This window comes from Danio aesculapii, chromosome 16, assembly GCF_903798145.1.
Source record: "Danio aesculapii chromosome 16, fDanAes4.1, whole genome shotgun sequence".
Classification (NCBI taxonomy): domain Eukaryota; kingdom Metazoa; phylum Chordata; class Actinopteri; order Cypriniformes; family Danionidae; genus Danio; species Danio aesculapii.
Window position 1 is genome coordinate 2185185 of NC_079450.1, and position 22119 is coordinate 2207303.

The window sequence follows — 22119 nt, forward strand, 5'->3', positions numbered from 1 at the left end:
TCGACCGCTTCCTCTTGTGCATGTCACATGAAATGTACAACAAAACACTCCCTAAGAAATGTCTTTCAGATTTGCAAAAATGTAGACCGCGCCCTCTAATGGATTTGTCATCTGAAAAGTGCAATTTATTTAAGTAACATAGTTCAAATTTGCAAAAATGTAGACGACACCCTCTAGTGTTTTTCCTTCTGAAACATACAACAAAGCATATCCTAAGAAACATGTTCAAAATTCGCAGAAATGTAGACAGCGCCCTCTAGTGGATTTGGCATCTGAAATGTATGACCAAACGCACCCTAAGAAATGTATTTCCAATTAGCAAAAAAAAAATGACAGCGCCCTGTGGATGTGTCATCTAAAAAATACAATGAAATATACCCTAAGAAACATATTTCAAATTCGCAAAAATGTAGACAGCGTCCTCTTGTGCATGTCACCTGAAATGTATAACAAAACACTCCCTAAAAAAGAATTTGTAATTCAGATTCGCAAAAATATAAGCAGCGCCCTCTAGTGGATTTGTCACCTGAAACGTACAACAAAACATACGCTAAGAAATGTATTTCCAATTAGCAAAATTAGGCGCCCTCTAGTGGATTTGTCATCTAAAACATACAACAAACCACATCCTAAGAAATGTATTTTGAATTTGCAAAAATGGTGACAGCGCTCTCTTGTGGATTAGTCATGTGCAATGTACAACAAAGCATACCTTAAGAAACATGTAGATTCACAAAAATGTAAACATCGCTCTCTAGTGGATTTGACATCTGAAGCGCGGGGCACAAAGTAACGTGTATATACACACATCAAAACATTGCAGTGCTTTGCTATTTTTTCCATGAATAAAACTTGTATCAGAGTGACAGCAATGTTTTGTCAGCTTGTCATCCTCTTAGAAAACGGTTGATTGAACTAGCAACCTACAACCTACAAAACGGTTTAAAATTGTCACGTACTGGGGGTCGCAGAATATTTTCAAGGGGTCGCGAGAGTGTAAAAATGTAAAAATTGTGCAATTTTCAGTGATTTAAATAGATATTTTTCAGTATTACAAGTGAAAGCTACAAACAAATATTTTCAGATTTTTTTAAAAGATATTACTGATTAGTGTTTAAAAAAACAAGTGAATCGAACATCATAACTGCAGCGAGATGGATAAATGTATAATTCGCAAATCTAAAAATGTTGAAGAAACTGTGGACAGTTTGCCCGAGTGATTGAGACCATCTACTTTGACTAAGCATAAGAGCAAAGACCCCGTCAGACCTAAGTAGGAAACGTCAGAAATATCAGGATGAATTCATAAAGTATGGATTCACTTGCTCTAATGTCAACAGTACCCATTTAAAGGTAAGCCAAAATTATTTTAATGTATAGTAAATATAGTTAAAACACTGTGAACAGCTTGAATTAAGTTATTTTTATTGTTTGTATATGCTTTGGTAGTGGGGGGTCGCGAGTTCTTGATGATCTTACATTGGGGGTCGCTGGCTTAAAAGTTTGAGAACCACTGCTCAAAGTAACGCATTTCAGATTCTCAAAAATGTAGACAGCACCCACTAAGTGCATTTGACATCTGAAATATACAACTAAGAAGCCCAACAAAATTTATTTCAGATTTGCAAAAATGTTGACAGCGCCCCCTAGTGGATTTGTCATCTGAAACGTACAACAAAGCGTACCTTAAGAAACATATTTCAGTTTCACCGAAATGGTGACAGCACCCTCTAGTGGATTTGTCATGTAAAAAGTGCAACAAAACGTATTTCAAATTCGCACAAATGTTGACAGCGCCCTCTAGTGGATTAGTCATCTAAAACGTACAACAAACTGCACCCTAAGAAAAGTATTTCGAATTCGCAAAAGTTGTGACAGTGCCCTCTAGTGGATTTGTCCATAGATATATAAACTAGATATCGCATACGGACCCTGAGCATGCGTCAATAGCGCTGCCACATTTGTACAGTGCTCCCAGGACAGATGTCATTCAAGCGCACTAGTCAAGACAGTGTTACTACGTGAAGATGCAGGGCTTTAGCACTGTCTACGGGTGTAGTAACAAGCAAACAAAGCACAAAGGTAGAACATTTCACAGGTAAGATTTAGTTTTTTGCCTGAGCGATCACTGATCCATCACTGTAGAAAAGTGATGTAAAATTATAATTTTTGTAATTAAAAAATAATTGCATACTGACCTCCGGGGAAAACTCCCGATCATAGATATATGTGTATATCTCTGGCTCTGGATGGCCACAGTCTACCACTGCAGCTGGGTCCCGCATTTATTTCAATGAAGCGCTACCCTGTACTAAAATGGCGGCTCTATTCCTTCCAATAGACAACAACAGGGTAGACGACATCTAATGTATATATCTATGGGATTTGTCATCTGAATGTGCAACTAAATGTACCTGAAGCGACATATTTTTTACGTTTTGCAAACATGTACACTGAGGTCCATATTTCGTCTGGTCTGGCTGTTTATCGGCCGTCAGTGATCATGATAAATGACTCGACCTCAGAGAACATGTAGTGCTGTGACCTCCATCACATCACCTGTCAAAGCCTGGTCAGCATGATGAGTAGAGCTCACTGCTGCACACAAACACACAGATTTACAGGCTGGAAAAACACAACACCAACCATCACAGGCGGTCTAATGGGTCCCACTGCATATACCATCAGACATAAAAAAACATGCAACATTTTTAACCATTAACACCAGTACATTTTAATGATGTCTTGTGTGTTTTGGGACATTTTTTGTCATTAATAAGTATTTTAAAAACATAATGCCTCAAATAGAAGACAAAGAATTACCAGTAGAGACACAAATGTCTTTGTAGTAGTGTAGTTTTCATTAAACTAACACTGTAATGCCCATTGTAACCATTAAATCCAATACAAATGAAATAATGGTTTCTATTGGTTTTGTTTTTTTAGCATGGTTATCTGCATTTACTGCTTATTGACACATAATGTTGTCAAATTTCAGCAGACCTGTAAATCCCATGCTTTTAAATGATGATTTTGGTTTTTTAAACATGCCTATTCTCCATTATTTCTCTGATTTTCTCTTGAATTTGAGAAGATCTAACTTGAACTTAATTTATCTGAATAATGATGCTTAAAGCTGAACTGGCTTTGTTTTATTATTGATTGATTATGAATTTACAGTCCCAAAAATACCAGTGTGTTGAATCCAAACAGTTGGCTTAAAAAATGGTCATTTTAATTAATAAAAGAATTAACCCAAGGAAACACTATTATTTATCTGAATTGAAGATTAATCAGTCAATCCTGTTGTTTTCCTGACTAGCTGCCTTTAAACCCTATTATTCTACAGTGCTGTTTGTGAATGCTTGACTCTGATTGGCTGATGATCATTCTAAGGTGTTTGGTTATTGTTATTGTAGTTCCGGCAGGTTCTGAGCGCATTACAGCTCCATATCACTCCGCTGAATGATTAGAGTTATTTCACAGCTACAACAGTCAAACATCCAACATCTGAAAGTGAAAATACAACACTGAAATACAACATCTGAACACTGGAGCAGCAGAATAATGCACTCTGAATAATGCCAATGAATTATTAGAAAATAATCATCTTATATGTAGTATAAGTGGAATAATGCACTCCTGGCTATTGAATTATTAGAAAATAATGATTGTACATATAGTTTAAGTGGAATAAAGCACTCCTGGCTATTGAATTATTAGAAAATAATGATTGTACATATAGTTTAAGTGTAATAATTCACTGCTGTCTATTGAATTATTAGAAAATAATGATTGTACATATAGTTTAAGTGGAATAATGCACTCCTGGCTATTGAATTATTAGAAAATAATGATTGTACATATAGTTTAAGTGGAATAAAGCACTCCTGGCTATTGAATTATTAGAAAATAATGATTGTACATATAGTTTAAGTGGAGTAATGCACTCCTGGCTATTGGATTATTAAAAAATAATGGAAAATATAAGTAGTTTAAGTGAATAATGCACTCTTGGCTATTGAATTATTAGAAAATAATGATTGTACATATAGTTTAAGTGAATAATGCACTCCTGTCTATTGAATTATTAGAAAATAATGATTGTACATATAGTTTAAGTGTAATAATTCACTGCTGTCTATTGAATTATTAGAAAATAATGATTGTACATATAGTTTAAGTGAATAATGCACTCCTGGCTATTGAATTATTAGAAAATAATGATTGTACATATAGTTTAAGTGAATAATGCACTCCTGGCTATTGAATTATTAGAAAATAATGATTGTACATATAGTTTAAGTGGAATAATGCACTCCTGGCTATTGAATTATTAGAAAATAATGATTGTACATATAGTTTAAGTGAATAATGCACTCCTGGCTATTGAATTATTAGAAAATAATGATTGTACATATAGTTTAAGTGGAATAATGCACTCCTGGCTATTGAATTATTAGAAAATAATGATTGTACATATAGTTTAAGTGGAGTAATGCACTCCTGGCTATTGAATTATTAGAAAATAATGATTGTACATATAGTTTAAGTGGAATAATGCACTCCTGGCTATTGAATTATTAGAAAATAATGATTGTACATATAGTTTAAGTGGAATAATGCACTCTTGGCTATTGAATTATTAGAAAATAATGATTGTACATATAGTTTAAGTGTAATAATGCACTCCTGGCTATTGGATTATTAAAAAATAATGGAAAATATAAGTAGTATAAGTGTAATAATTCACTCCTGTCTATTGAATTATTAGAAAATAATGATTGTACATATAGTTTAAGTGAAATAATGCACTCTTGGCTAGTGAATTATTAGAAAATAATGATTGTACATATAGTTTAAGTGGAATAATGCACTCCTGGCTATTGAATTATTAGAAAATAATGGAAAATATAAGTAGTATAAGTGTAATAATTCACTCCTGTCTATTGAATTATTAGAAAATAATGATTGTACATATAGTTTAAGTGGAATAATTCACTCTTGGCTATTGAATTATTAGAAAATAATGATTGTACATATAGTTTAAGTGGAATAATTCACTCCTGTCTATTGAATTATTAGAAAATAATGATTGTACATATAGTTTAAGTGGAATAATGCACTCCTGGCTATTGAATTATTAGAAAATAATGGAAAATATAAGTAGTATAAGTGTAATAATTCACTCCTGTCTATTGAATTATTAGAAAATAATGATTGTACATATAGTTTAAGTGGAATAATTCACTCTTGGCTATTGAATTATTAGAAAATAATGATTGTACATATAGTTTAAGTGGAATAATTCACTCCTGGCTATTGAATTATTAGAAAATAATGATTGTACATATAGTTTAAGTGGAATAATTCACTCTTGGCTATTGAATTATTAGAAAATAATGATTGTACATATAGTTTAAGTGAAATAATGCACTCTTGGCTAGTGAATTATTAGAAAATAATGATTGTACATATAGTTTAAGTGGAATAATGCACTCCTGGCTATTGAATTATTAGAAAATAATGATTGTACATATAGTTTAAGTGGAATAATGCACTCCTGGCTATTGAATTATTAGAAAATAATGGAAAATATAAGTAGTATAAGTGGAATAATTCACTCCTGGCTATTGAATTATGGGAAAATAATGATTGTACATATAGTTTAAGTGGAATAATTCACTCCTGACTATTGAAACATAATGGACAATATTAGTATAAGTGCAACAATACACTCCTGGCCATTGAATTATTGGAAAATAAGTGCAAGTTATTCTCTATTAAAAATAGATATATAAACATAAAAAGCAGACACCATGGAAACCCTTTTTTTCTTTTTCTTTTTGGTTGATCTTAAGATTTTGTGGTTAAATGTGATCCTGTCATGTTTTAGATGTATTAGGCTAACATTACCAGGGTAGATTTATTCAGTTTACATGCTCATCTCATTACAGCTCATAAATGGATGCTGCTATTAGTTGATTTAGTTTTATTTCTTAAGCACTTTTAGGTCGTTTTTTGTAATTCTGTGCACATTAAATGACTTTTGTAACAGCCCCTCTGCTTAACACCGTGACTGCATCACCACCTCATCTGTGCATTATTCTCTAATAATCCAACACCATTCCTACAGAAAATAATGGTGACTTGACCTTTAAGACAGTTTCATATTTTGCATGAGTGTCAGAATGGCACGACCTGAAACAGAAGGTAAATAGACTGAGTTGTGATTGCTTCATTGTGAATCTGGACTGTGGTCTGGTCAAGGTGACCCACTCTCAGACACTCATGCGCTGGATGTTTGATGTCCAGGGCTCCATCTTTCCCCCAATGTGTGTTCAATATAGATGACAAATTTCACCTCAGATTGCTTCTGCTCCAGTGTGGAGGCTGTGTGTGATAGACAGACTGAAGAGAGAGAGAGAGAGATTTCTGTTATTCCAGTGCTCGCTCGCTCCTGTGGGATTTCAGAGCTCCACTCAGTTTCTCAGAAAGATTTCTCATCACAGAAGTACATCAGTGTGAAAGTGCTCTGCGCAGAGGGACACACTGCATTTACACTGACTTTACTGTGAACTTCTAGTTTCTGGAGGAGGACAGATAAAGCAGGACACACACAAACTCTTCATTTATCTTTAAAAAATAATGTTGTGTTAATTTGTGCATCATTGAATTTACTGATGTGTATGTGAACTGTGACAGTTTGCGAAGTGTATGGATAATTTTGGACATGCCACTTTTTGGTCAAAAGTAAATAAAAGTTGAGTGTTTTTTCCCACTATGATGCATCCTGTACATCGTCTTAATAGCTTTCAGGGGGAAAATGCTGGTGTAATTAAAGTAACTTTAAGTCAGAATCTGCCAGGGGTATGAATAAATTTGGGCTTAACTATATATACACTAATATTTTATATTCAGTTCAATTCTGTATATATATATATATATATATATATATATATATATATATATATATATATATATATATATATATATATATATATATTGCTCAGCATGTACAGTGCATCCGGAAAGTATTGACAGCGCTTCACTTTTTCCACGTGTTTTAATGTTACAGCCTTATTCCACAATGGATTAAATTAATTGATTTCCTGAACATTCTACACACAATCCCCCATAATGACAATGAGAATAAGAGTTTTTGAAATTGTTGTAAATTTATTACAAATAAAAGAGCTGAAAAATAACATGTACATCAGTATTGGCAGCCTTTGCTCAATACTTTGTTGATGGAAGATGAACCATCGCCCCAGTCTGAGGTCAAGAGCACTCTGAAGCAGGTCTTCATTCAGGATGTCTCTGTACATTGCTGCATTCATCTTTCCCTCTATCCTGACTAGTCTTCCAGTTCCTGCTGCTGAAACACATCCCCACAGCATGATGCTGCCACCACCATGCTTCACTGTAGGGATGCTATTAGCCTGGTGATGAGCGCTGCCTGCTTTTCTCCAAACGTAACGCCTGGCGTTCACTCCAAAGAGTTCAGTTTGAGTCTCATCAGAGCAGAGAGTTTAGTTTCTGATGGTCTGAGAGTCCTTCAGATGCCTTTTGGCAAATTCCAGACAGGGAGTGTCTTCCGTCTGGCCACTCTACCATACAGGCCTGATTGTTGATTGCTGCACAGATGGTTGTCCTTCTGTAAGGTTCTCCTCTCTCCACAGAAGAACGCTGGAGCTCAGACAATCGGTGACTATCGGGTTATTGATCACCTCCCTGACTAAGGCCCTTCTCCCCCGATCACTCAGCTTAGATGGCCGGCCAGCTCTAGGAAGAGTCCTGGCGATTCTAGACAATCATGTCTCAGAGGTCTACAGACAATTCCTTTGTCTTCATGCTTGGTTTGTGCTTTGACATGCACTGTCAACCCTGGGACCTTATATAGACAGGTGTATGCCTTTTCAAATCATGCCTAATCAGCTGAATTGACCACAGGTGAACTCCAATGAAGCTGCTGAAACATCTCAAGAATGATCAGTGGAAACAGAATGTACCTGAGCTCAATTTAGAGCTTCAAAGGCTGTGAATACTGATGTACATGTGATTTTTCAGCTCTTTTATTTGTAATAAATTTACAACAATTTCAAAAACTCTTTTTTCACATTGTCATTATGGGGGATTGTGTGTAGAATGTTGAGGAAATCAATGAATTTAATTCATTGTGGAATAAGACTGTAACATCAACAAATGTGGAAAAAGTGAAGCGCTATCAATACTTTACGGATGCACTGTACATTAGATTAGTCAGTACTGAAGCCAAATCTGAAGCTTATCTAACAAAATAACTTACAATAATGGTCCAAAAGCTAGTACACACAAATGTATGTAAATACAAAATCAAAAGAAGCAAAAAGGTGGAAAAATTTAGTTGAAATTTTCTAGGTGGTAATTTTTATTTATTTATTTTTTTTTGCATTTTTTGTTTGAATTTAATTGTGTTATCTTTCAATTTCTGAATATGTTTGGTGACTAAAGTAATTTTATTAAATATATCTGTTTAACAAATCTGTTTTGTTTAAATGCATGAAAATACGTTGCCTATATTCACTGAGAAATGGAGAAAAATATTCATTTTCAAAGTTGTATGTACTGATCTTTTGCAGAGCACTGTGTATATATATGTATATATATATATATATATATATATATATATATATATACATATATATACATACATATATATATATATACATATATATACATACATATATATATATATACATATATATACATACATATATATATATATAGATATTACTATAGACTAATTAAATTACTAATTTATTTCCTTTATAAATTCATTTCTAATATATGAAATTCCCATTTCAAAATGTGTACATTTTCACGTAAATTTTGCAATGTAACCATGCACACAATCACAAATGTATGTAGTAAATCTGCATTTAAGCAAAAATACTAAAATTTGCAAAAATAAAAAAGTTAAAGTACAGCAAAATGGATTTTTCTTCTTTAGATTTTGTGGTTAAATGTGATCTTGTGGTGTTTTTGTCTAATATTACCCAAGTCAAACTGAACATAGATGATTTATAGATTCTCTTTAATAAATATATTTATATATATATATTTTGAATAATTGTATTTAACATGACTCACTTCTATTATTTCATTTATAATTACATTTCTAATATAAGAGATTTAAATCTAGTGTAACTATCCGCTAATTAAAAAATGCTGAATTATTCATTCATTCATTTTCCTTCGGCTTAGTTCCTTATATATCAGGGTTTCCACAGGGGAATGAACCGCCAACTGTTCCATTATATGTTTTAGGTAGCGGATGCTCTTCCAAAATGCACAATTATTTTAATTTATCTTTATTAAACATAAATATTAAAATATGAACAAGCTGAAAACAGCTGGCAAATTAAACTTCAAAATATAATATATATAAAATCTACTATTATGTTTGTTTTTCTGTTCTGATGTTGTGGTTAGATGTGATCCTGTCATGTTTTATATTTCAGGATCTATTTATTTCCATGGCTCATCTCATCACAGATCATAAATGGTCGATGCTGCCGTTAGCTGCTTTTGTTCGTTTCTGGACATTTAATGTATTTAAGCAATATGAATTTGTTTTGCATTCTGCGCTAATTAAATTACTCGTCATGATTCTAAAGCAGCACAAACATATTTACAGCAGAATAATTAACTTGTGGCAAGCTGATGTTCAGCATGCGATTATTCCATTACTAAGAGTTTACCTTGATATATAAGCTATTCCTGAGTGTAATTCAACACCGCCCCCTGCTGGACACACTGATCCTGCACACACACTCAATTCACTAGTGCTGTTTAACAGGTCAGGCATCACTACTAATGTGTCAGGCATCACTACTAAAGGAGGATTTTTAACACTTTTAAATTATGAGGACACAAAGGATGTCCTCATAATGTTGTAATGCCATCATTCCCATATCATTACACCAAAACATATATACACACACACACAGACACTCTTACTCTTACACACACTCTTGCATGACACACAGACTATTGTTAACAGTAGAGTATAATCCTGTGAGGTCGTCATCTGTGTGTCCTTCTGTCCTTCATCTTGAGTGTGTTTTCTCCTGAAGGACTCACTGTGCTCTTCTCTTGTGTGTGATTGTGTGTGTGTGCAGGTTTTGGGGACGCCGTCAGAGGAGACGTGGCCAGGTGTTCACTCACTGCCACACTTCAAACCAGGTAAACATCATCCTGTGCGCTGAGCGTCAAACACACACACACACACACACACACTCACACACACTCACACACACACACTAGAACACACTCAAACACTCTCACACACACTAGAACACTTGCCCTTGAGGACAGTCAAATATAATGTGAGCGAGTGGGGTTAGATTTTATGTGATATTACTGGTTACACACACACACACACACACACACACACACACACACACACACACACACACACACACACACACACACACACACACACACACACTTTCTGCTATAACCTGTCTCCATACACCTTGCCTATGATTGAAATGGGTTAATGTTTATTCATTCATTCATTTTCTGAGTCCCTTTATTAATCCGGGGATGCCACAGCAGAATGAACTGCCAACTTATCCAGCACATGTTTTAGCTGATGCCCTTCCAGCCGCAACCCATCACTGGGAAACACCCATACACACTCATTCACACACATACACTACGGACAATTTAGCTAACCCAGTTCACCTGGAGCGCTTGTCTTTGGACTTGTGGGGGAAACCGGAGCACCCGGAGGAAACCAACATTGGCAGAACATGCAAACTCCAACTAACCCAGCCGAGGCTCGAACCAGCGACCTTCTTGCTGTGAGGCGAACGTTCTGCCATGTAATGTATTGTTGTATATTGTCCTTGTACAACACATGAACTAAACTAATAGGCAGGTAATGAGGCACCTAAACTCTAACGGGTTTCCCTGAACTCTTTTATGAGTTTCTTTCTACTGTTGAACACAAAACACACTATTCACACTAACAATGGCTGTTTTTGTCTTCCAGCATTCTTCAGAATATCTTCCTTTGTTGAAACAAGTTGAAATAAAAAAATTAAACAGATTTATTTTATTTCGGGGTTGAACTTTCCCTTTAAACACAACATTATGCTATAGTGTGTGTGTGTGTGTGTGTGTGTGTGTGTGTAGATCTGGGTTTGCTGTATGCAGTGTACTAGTCAGTGTAGTGTTAGATATGAGGACACACTGCCCTCTGCTGACTGAGACTGTACACTACAGCAGTGGTTCTCAACAAAGAAGGGGCCATGGGCGTAGGTTTGCACATTGGTGGGGGACGGGTGAATCAAATAACAATACAATACAATTTATTAGGTTTTAGGCCTGTAGCCAAGTGGAGTTCTGGTGATTCGAAAGACCAAAAGTTGTATTATTATTATTATTATTATTATTATTATTATCATTATTATTATTATTATTATTATCATTATTATTATTATTATTATTATTATTATTATTATCATTATTATCATTATTATTATTATTATTATTATTATTATTATTATCATTATTATTATTATTATTATTATTATCATTATTATTATTATTATTATTATTATTATTATTATTATTATTATCATTATTATTATTATTATTATTATTATTATTATTATTATTATTATCATTATTATTATTATTATTATCATTATTATTATTATTATTATTATTATTATCATTATTATTATTATTATTATTATTATTATTATTATTATTATCATTATTATTATTATTATTATTATTATTATTATTATTATTATCATTATTATTATTATTATTATTATTATCATTATTATTATTATTATCATTATTATTATTATTATTATTATTATTATTATTATTATCATTATTATTATTATTATTATTATTATCATTATTATTATTATTATCATTATTATTATTATTATTATTATTATTATTATTATCATTATTATTATTATTATTATTATTATCATTATTATTATTATTATTATTATTATTATTATTATTATCATTATTATTATTATTATTATTATTATTATCATTATTATTATCCTTATTATTATTATTATTATTATTGTTATTATTATTATTATTATTATTATTATCATTATCATTATTATTATTATTATTATTATTATTATTATTATTATTATTATTAATGTTATTATTATTGTTAGTTTTATTATTATTGTTATTGTTATTATTATTATTATTATTATTATTATTATTATTGTTATTATTATTGCTATTAATATTATTATCATTATTATTATCATTATTATTATTATTATTAATGTTATTATTTTTATTATTATTATTATTATTATTATTATTGTTATTGTTGTTGTTATTGTTATTGTTATTGTTATTATTATTATTATCATTATTATTATTATTATTATTAATGTTATTATTTTTTTATTATTATTATTATTATTATTATTATTATTATTATTAATGTTATTATTATTATTAGTTTTATTATTATTATTATTATTAGTTTTATTATTATTATTATTGTTATTATTATTATTATTGTTATTATTATTATTATTATTGTTATTATTGTTATTGTTATTATTATTATTATTATTATTATTATTATTAATGTTATTATTATTATTATTATTATTAATATTATTGTTATTATTATTATTATTATTATTATTATTATTATTATTATTATGAATTGAATTTTTAATTGAATTTCTTTATTATTCAAATGGTCAAATTCTGACTGAGGAAAGTTGAATGTACTGGGCAGATTGTTATTTGCCTGTAGGCTTCAGTGTTTAATTTAAACGTTTAGACAAAAACGAAAACAAATTAATGATAGATGATAATAAATTTGTATTTTAAAAATAAGAATCTTTTCATCGGCCAATAGCGTAGTGGTTAAGTGTGCCGACTTATAGCACCATGGTGCTCACGGCGACTCGAGTTCGATTCCCGGCTCGAGGTCTTTTGCCAACCCCTCACCTCTCTCTGCTCCTAATACTTTTTTTTCTGCAACTTCTACTGTCCTTTCCAAATAAAGGTGAAAAAACCCCTAAATATAATAATAATAATTAAAAAAAATAGAATCTTTTCAATTTTTTTATTATAAATTTTCATTATTTTTATAAAACTGTAATATAAAACATTTAGTTTTAATGCACATTTGTAAATAAACACTTAAAACAGTATAATAGTGTGGTAAGCAGTATGACAGAATGGTTGGAAATATTTTTTGGTACATTAAAAAGTGTGGTTATGATAACCATCTGGCAATATAATCCAGTAAGTGTTAGTTCTTAAAATGTCATTAAAATGCCATATTTATACCTCATGATTAAATAGAAATCAGGCAGATAACTGCAAAAAGGTTCAGTTTTTCAGAAAAAATTAGCACCCCTTTCAAACAGCTGTGACAGGCCTGATAGTGAAGAAAAATGTGTATTGACTGATATAAAGAGAGAGTTTAATAAAGACTTTTGTTTATTTTAGCAATAGTGCAAATAAAACCTGTCTCATATATTATGCCTATATACAGGCTGTATTATTTCTGACAAATTGTTTCAACCAAAATTGGACATGCTACTCTGAGAGATTAGGAGAACTGGCAGGGGTCACAAACTTTAGCTGTTTATTCTGCAGTGTTCAGGGCATATTATTCACAGACTAGCCTAAATCAGTCTGCTATAAGGATAGACTGTGCGTTAATGCGGGGGAAACAACACAAGCATTTATGGCATTATCATGATAGACTCATTCAGTAGCGTGACTTACACTTTCGTTGAAAAAAAGCACCTTAGCGCCACTTTTTTTATTGCTTGCTACCATCCTCCCTTGTGTGTGTCACACACCCACACGACACACCTTATTCTTGCACGGGAAAAACAACCCATTGCATTTGGTGCTGCTTATAATCTAACGCAGCCACAGACTCTCACACGACAGCCGGGAAAGGCACAGCCAATCAAAATGTCCAAATGCATTTTGGGGGCGGGAGGAGCGGATATTATTGCTTTCTGCATGTCTCGGTTAATACTGACAGCGTGATTTTTAAAAAGTGGATTGAATTATTGGTGGGGACATTTCAATAGCTGGCGGATATTGGGGGGGATGCTCTAAATCTACACCCATGGAAGGGGCATCACTTGGTGATTTCCAAAAGTCTAATTCATTTTACTAACAGAGTTGCCATATTTTATCCATAACTGAAGAACAAAATAATAGTTAATAGTAACATTGCTAACATGTTAATAATAAACATTAAAAACAACAACATGCAAATAAAAATCTATCAGCCTTTCGATTTTTTATTTTATTTTATAATTTTTTGTGACCCCTGCTGTGATCACTTTATATTAAATTATATATATTAAATATGTATAATTATATTTATATTACATTTAAAATAAAGTATATTATATTTTATATTTATATCTATAGCATCAGATGCTGCACACTGATTTCATGGCACCAGGTTAAACTTTCTAACACGGCACTCATGTACATTAAAAATAAATACAGGCCACAACTGAACACAGAGGATGGTCTCAGAGTGGCATTCTTCTAAATTAAATGATGAATAGACTTGAGCCTATTGGTATGTGTGCACCGTTGTGTGCAAGATTTATAGATTTATAACCACCTGAGAGAATATTGGAGGTGGAGAGTCACTGGCACTGTTTTTTGGGGGGGGTCGCTGGCTGAAAAGTTTGGGAACCCCAGCTCTACAGTACTGATGACATCATCGTTTACATTTAGTCATTTAGCAGACGCTTTTGTCCAAAGTGGCATACAATTGAGGAGGCATTCAGTGATTCACCAAGAAGAGGCAATACACACAACACAAGTGCTGATTATACTGAGGAACTGTTCAGCGCTCAGAGAATTAAATGCTAGTGTTAGGAGAGGAAAAGGTTTTGTTTTATAGAGATGAAGAGTGTGCTTTGGACTGCACTAGTAATGGCTGCTCCCTCAAATAGTGCACTACCTAAGGCTATAGGAGCGATTTTGAATGCAGACAGTTTCATTTATTTTATTTTATTATTTAACCACGTAATAAAACACACACACAAATCACTGTTGTTCAGTAGCCCCTTTCACACATACAGACCTTTTCAGAAAATTACAGGCAATTTTTGTTCTGGTAATTTTCCAGAAAGAGAAGTTGTAACATTACCGGTAATTTGCCGGACTGCTGCTCTGTGTGAACTCAGTAGGAAGATTCCCGGAAAGAGATATTCACCGGTATTTTGGAATGCATGTGTGAATGTTCTATTCCGGAAACACTACGGAACGTCCGTGCCTGTGTAAACAGCTTTTCTAAATGAATTTACCAGTAAAGTCGTTCCGGAAATTTCCCGGATGTTTACCGGTATCACTGTGTGAAAAAGGCTTTTAAAGACTTGCCTATAATTAACCTAATTAATCTAGTTAAGCCTTTAAATGTCACTTTAAGCTGTATAAAAGTGTCCTGAAGAATATCTAGTCTAATATTATTTACTGTCATCATGACAAAGAGAAAATAAATCAGTTATTAGAGATGAGTTATTAAAACTATTATGGGTCACGCTTTATTCTGATGCTCCATTTGTTGAATTTAGGTTACATTGCATCTACATGCCAACTAATTCTCAGTTTATTATAAGTAGACTGTTAGGTTGGGGTTAGGGTTAGTGTGAGTTGACATGCACTTGCTAAGTTTTATTTATAGTCTGTTAAAAGTCTGTTGAAGGAGCATATCAGCAGATATTAAACAGACAGTTTACTAATACTCTAATGGAGCATGACAATAAAGTGTTACCCTATTATGTTTAGAAATGTGTTGAATTATCTTTTCTCTCTTTATCAGCACTTGGGAATATTAGAAAAATGATTAAAAACTCATAAAGATTTCAACTGTACATAAACAATCACTTACAAACTGATTAGAAATGCATGTATAGATGCATACAAACAACAAAAAATAAGTAAATAAATAATAATATTAACATCATATTGGTGTGGTGTTTTTGTCTGAAAGTAACTCATTGTCATTGTTTACATTCTCCTGTGATTTGTCTGTGTAGTTCAGTGTTGTGTCAGCAGATGGCAGTGTTTACTTTAATATCCATATACTGTCTGAGAACACGTGTAACAGTGTCTTGAGAAAATACTGTTGTAAATACTATAGTGTTTTAAAACCATACTATAGTAAATGAATGCTCCAGCATACCTCAGTAATAACTATAGTCAAATGATAAACTGTGATAAATACTGTACTATACTACAGTAAACTGCATTGTATTGTTGTGTAATATATATTATAGTTGTCAAAAGCTACAGTATTGGGTCATTTGTTTATATTACAGTAGTTGTTGTGTTACCATAGCAACTGTAGAATCACCACAACAGATTGATTCAAGTGCTTTATATTACAGTGCATCCGGAAAGTATTGATAGCGCTTCACTTTTTCCACATTTGTTTATGTTACAGCCTTATTCCACAATGGATTAAATTCATTGATTTCCTCAACATTCTACACACAATCCCCCATAATGACAATGTGAAAAAAGAGTTTTTGAAATTGTTGCAAATTAATTAAAAATAAAAAAGCTGATAAATCACATGTACATCAGTATTCACAGTCTTTAGCATGAAGCTCTAAATTGAGCTCAGATTTATTCTGTTTCCACTGATCATTGTTGAGATGTTTCAGCAGCTTCATTGGAGTTCACCTGTGGTCAATTCAGTTGATTGGACATGATTTGAAAAGGCGTACACCTGTCTATATAAGGCCTCAGGGTTGACAGTGCATGTCAAAGCACAAACCAAGCATGAAGACAAAGGAAATGTCTGTAGACCTCCGAGACAGGATTGTCTGGTTGGGGAAGGTTACAGAAACATCTCTGCTGCTCTGACAGTTCAAATGAGCACAGCGGCCTCCATCATCCGTAAGTGGAAGATGTTTGAACCACCAGGACTCTTCCTAGAGCTGGCCGGCCATCTAAGCTGAGTGATCGGGAAAGAAGGGCCTTAGTCAGAGAGGTGATCAATAACCCGATGGTCACTCTGTCTGAGCTCCAGCGTTCTTCTGTGGAGAGAGGAGAACCTTTCAGAAGGACAACCATCTGTGCAGCAATCCACCAATCAGGCCTGTATGGTAGAGTGGCAGGACGGAAGCCGCTCCCCGCCTGGAATTTGCCAAAAGGCATCTGAAGGACTCTCAGACCATAAGAAACTAATCTCTCTGCTCTGATGAGACTCAAATTGAACTCTTTGGACTGAATGCCAGGCGTTACGTTAGGAGAAAACCAGGAGAAACGCAGGCAGCGCTCATCACCAGGCTAATACCATCCCTACAGTGAAGCATGGTACAGACAGCATCATGCTGTGGGGATGTTTTTCAGCAGCAGGAACTGGAAGACTAGTCAGGATAGAGGGAAAGATGAATGCAGCAATGTACAGAGACATCCTGAATGAAAATCTGCTTCAGAGTGCTCTTGACCTCAGACTGGGGCGACGCTTCATCTACCAGCAGGACAATGACCCAAAGCACACAGCCAAAATATCAGTGGAGTGGCTTCACAACAACTCTGTGAATGTCCTTGAGTGGCCCAGCCAGAGCCCAGACCTAAATCCTATTGAATATCTCTGGAGAGATCTGAAGATGGCTGTACACCGTCGCTTCCCATCCAACCTGATAGAGCTTGAGAGGTACTGCAAAGAGGAACGGGCCAAAATTCCTAAAGACAGGTGTGCCGAGCTTGTGGCATCATATTCAGAAAGACTTGAGGCTGTAATCGCTGCCAAAGGTGCATCAACAAAGTATTGAGCAAAGGCTATGAATACTGATGTACATCTGATTTTACAGCTTTTTTATTTTAATAAATTTGCAACAATTTCAAAAATTCTTTTTTCACATTGTCATTATGGGGGATTGTGTGTAGAATGTTGAGGAAATCAATGAATTTAATCCATTGTGGAATAAGGCTGTAACATAAAAACATGCTCAAAAACACTATCCCCTGGTTTCACAAACAAGGTTTAAGGCGAGTCAAGATTAAATTGCATGTTTGAGCTGACTCAACTCAAAATAACTTGTGGTGAGATGTCTTAAAATACGTCTCCAGGTGCACACCACTAATATATTTTTCTAAGGCCATTTTTATAAATGTGGCTTAAATATTTTTATAAATGTGGCTAATTTAACTAAGGCCTAATCCTGGATTAATCTAAGCCCTGTTTGTGAAACTGGGCCTATAGTATTTACTAAAAATTACTATAGTATATTTTCCCATATGTGGGTGTTAGTGAAGGGTTTGGGGTGTTTGGTTGCAGGTCATGAAGCTGCTGGGTTTTAGATCTGGTGCATTGATTGAAAATGCTGTGTGTGTGTGTGTCTGTGTGTGTCTGTGTGTGTCTGTGTGTGTGTGTGTGTGTGTGTGTGTGTGTGTGTGTGTGCGTGTGTGTGTTTGTACTGACACGTCTCATACCTGAATGCCCTATAGATGTTGTGTATTGATCAGATATCAGCAGGAGGCCAAACTAATGAATCTTCATCTAGAACAAAGAGAGTGTGTTCAGAATAACATCCCGACTCTTCATACTCAAACCACAGTCCAGAAACAAAAAACGAAACAAAAATACATTTCAGAACGCCTTAAACTTACTTTACAAAGTCTCGATCATTGATGATAATCATAAATATCAATTGCTCTTATTATACTGATTTCTGGTTATTTCATGTTATTCTGAATACTGAAGTAGTTTATACAGTAGACATTACTATGCCTCCACTTAATAAACAGCTGTTTGAAATGATACAGATATGGTGCTATTTTTACTGTGTTTTGTTCATATAAATGCATGTTTGTTAAGCAGACGTCTGTGTTTTTCCTCTGCTCCACAGATCGTTTCACAGTCTACAGTCCCAAAAAACTCAGACAAGCCTGGAATAAGTAAGTGACTCCAACGTTTCTGTTATATTTAGTGAAGTTTATTTATAAACTAATGTCGAGAGGATCACGTGTTTATGATTGCTAGCGGCTGCTCCCGCATTATCCAATTTATGATTCACCAATCAGACGATTCCTAATTCACTATAAATACCCCGAGTTCCATATCACAGCCATCTTCATTTGAAGATCCCCCCTTCGACCCCTACTCCCCCTTTCCTAGATGGGTGGCACGGTGGCACAGTGGTTAGCACTGTTGCCTCACAGTAAGAACGTCACTGGTTCTAGTTTTATCAAGCCAGCCGACGTTTCTCTCCATGCTCACGTGGGTTTCCCTCGGATTCTCCGCTTTTCTCCCATCGTCCAAAAACATGCAACTTAAGTTAATTGACTAATCCAAATCAGCACCATAGACATGCTGCTAGTAAGTAGACATCTCTTAAAAGCAATCCCTATCTGTTCATTAGCTACTATAGCAAGGGAGTTCTCCAGATCTACCTGAGCTCAAACTCCCCTCTCGCCTTGCAAACGGGAGGGAGCCCCGGGCTCGAGGATCTTATGAGATCAGGGCTCTCTCCCGGGACAGCATGCCAAGCTTTATAATCGATCATCAGCTCAGTGTGAACTCTTGAAGTGTAGTTTTTATGATAGATTGTATTGTTGTGTGAATGGAAAGTGTGTGTCAAATGCTTTCAGCTGAAATCTGCTTCATAAATCAGTTCTTTTGTTTAAAGTGGACCTATTCTGCCACTTTTTAATTTACAAACTGTAAAATGTGTTTCTGCTGTCTCTAGAGTGTGTGTGTTTCAGTTTGAGCAGATAATAGCACACAGATAATGCTCTCTGAAACTGACCCCTTTATGCTTTGATCTGAATTGTGGTGTTTTGGTGACTGTCGCTTTAAATTCAAATGAGATTGTGCTCTTTTCAGAAGAGGGCGGAGCTACAGACGCCTGTGCGTCAGCATAGTGACAGATACAAAAACAAGACTAATGTCCCATGCTAATGAGGGAGAGGTGGGCAGGGTTTTCCCCCTCTGATGACATCATACAAAGAGAGAATGTCAATCAAAGTGTTTCTGTAGACTGTTTTGATCAGGTCTGACTATAAACAAGTAGGAGTTATTAATTGGTATCATTAGAGGTTGGAGATATTCACACACTACTGACACAAAACTGGGTTTAAACCCCTCATAAAAGTCATTTCTGCATAATAGGTGCTCTTTAACTTCTGTTCATGCTGTGCGACAAATGTGTGTGTGCCTATGTGCATGCATTTCCCGTTGTTTACATCCTTGGTTACGTCCTCGGGAGCAATATACCGTTAACGCTAGACACTGTTTATGTCATAGATCAATATGAACAAATAAAAACACTCACAGGTTGTGGCTCAGTACACAGCTTCTGCTATTCTGGTTGGAGCTGCTCCTTCTCTGAGGAGGTTTTAGTTGAGTCCAGCACTGAACTGGGAGATATTCTGGACTCTGTCCTTTGTCAAATGCTAGAGCTATATATTTATATAATTCTCTGGAACATAAGTGAAGTTTTACAAACTAATTTGGAGAGGAGCAGGTGATATGATTGATCGTGGCTGGCCTCTCATCTATAATCAGTTATGATCTAATCAGATTGATTCAAGCTTACTCTAAATGGACCGATTTCACCCTACTGCTTTGTCTTCATTTTGGAAGAATCCCCCCTTCCACCCCATCTCATCCTTTTCCTCCCTTTACCAGGGGGAGCTCTCAAGAACCTGATCTTGGACCCCCTTATATGCTCATTGACCAGGCGGGAGCCCTGGGCTCAAGTATCTCCGAGCTCAGGGTTCTCTCCCAGGACAGCATGCCAAACCTGCTTTAAATGCCAAGCATATCTAAGTGTGAACTCTTGAATTAAATTAACTGTAAGCTCTTCTCTCTCGGTGTCGTGTCCTTTTCAAGTCCAAATAGAGAAACAAAAGAAGCTCTGTGGAAATAGCAGCGTTTGGACGCCATTTTAGCTTTCTCTGCTGTAACATAACAGCGCCTCTGGCCATGCCCCTTCACTGTGCAGGGTGTATGTGCGTAACCTGAAGTGTTTGTGATCTCATTAACCCGGATGTAATTTTTTTTTAGTCCCCAAATTCATTCGCTGTAGGCTTTGCTAAGCTAACTCTGTAAAAGCCAATAGCTGCGTCCCAAATGGCATACTATACACCAGTGTTGGACAAGCTACTTGAAAAATGTAGTGAGCTAAGCTGTTAGCTATTCTACTTAATATGTAGCTTAATTACACTAAAAGCTACCCCTTGGGAAAGCAAGCTAAGCTAAAAGCTACATGGCAAAAGTAGCTCAGCTACATCTAAGCTATTTTTTACAATAATCAAAGCTATTTGACCCTTACAATAAAACTGTCTATGAAACATATGAGGCAGAATAGTTCAGTTCAGTTATTTACTGTAAATAATATGCTGCACTAATCAGAAACACATTATAGTATATAGCAAAACACAAAATTGCATTGTAACATGTACTTCTCTAGGTATGTTCACGAGAAATCCTGCTTCAGAAATAACTCCTCTCCCTCAGTCATCTTTCCATCAAGCAAGTTTTACCAGAGCGAGAGTAACGCACCAAAAACTTTGTTGTCGAACACCTTAAAACAGGAAGAAGAAAAAAGTCGTCATTCTCGCCATCATATGGATATACCTTCATCGGCTAGACTCCGGCCTCACAGCTCCGTGAATGTCGGTGCCGTCACTTATTGAAATGTAGCTTGTGTGGACGCTACTGCACTACTTGACTAATAAAATAGCTTCCCTACTGAAAAGCTATTAGATTTATAAAGTAGCGACGCTACCGCCATGCTACTAAGTAATGTAGTTAAGCTAGTAGCGTCACTACTTGTAGCGACTCTACTGCTATACACTATGCACTCATGCACTATGTACTTATGCACTTACACACTCAACAGTACAGTATATGTATGTAGTGTCGTCCCAAATGGAGCACTAATGTTTTTTTACTAAGCGGAAATTCCAAACCGTTTCCCTGATGACGTTTGACGGTTGCCAAATCAGTGAAATAAATGACTAAAGTACCCAATAATACCTGCTATAAGTATAACCACATTCACCATCGGGAGGCGCTATAATCACTCATAGGAGAATTTTGCTTTCACA

General features: G+C 34.6%; 1 protein-coding gene across 2 annotated transcripts in view; it reads left to right on the top strand.

Moving 5' to 3' along the window:
- cdk14 (cyclin dependent kinase 14) overlaps positions 1-22119 on the top strand; it is a 285314-nt gene that overhangs the window by 189913 nt on the left and 73282 nt on the right. For both annotated transcript variants that reach the window (XM_056474723.1, XM_056474724.1), the window contains 2 exons: positions 10164-10227; positions 18915-18963. In XM_056474723.1, coding sequence (XP_056330698.1) covers positions 10164-10227; positions 18915-18963 — 113 coding nt within the window. The remainder of the gene's footprint in view (positions 1-10163; positions 10228-18914; positions 18964-22119) is intronic.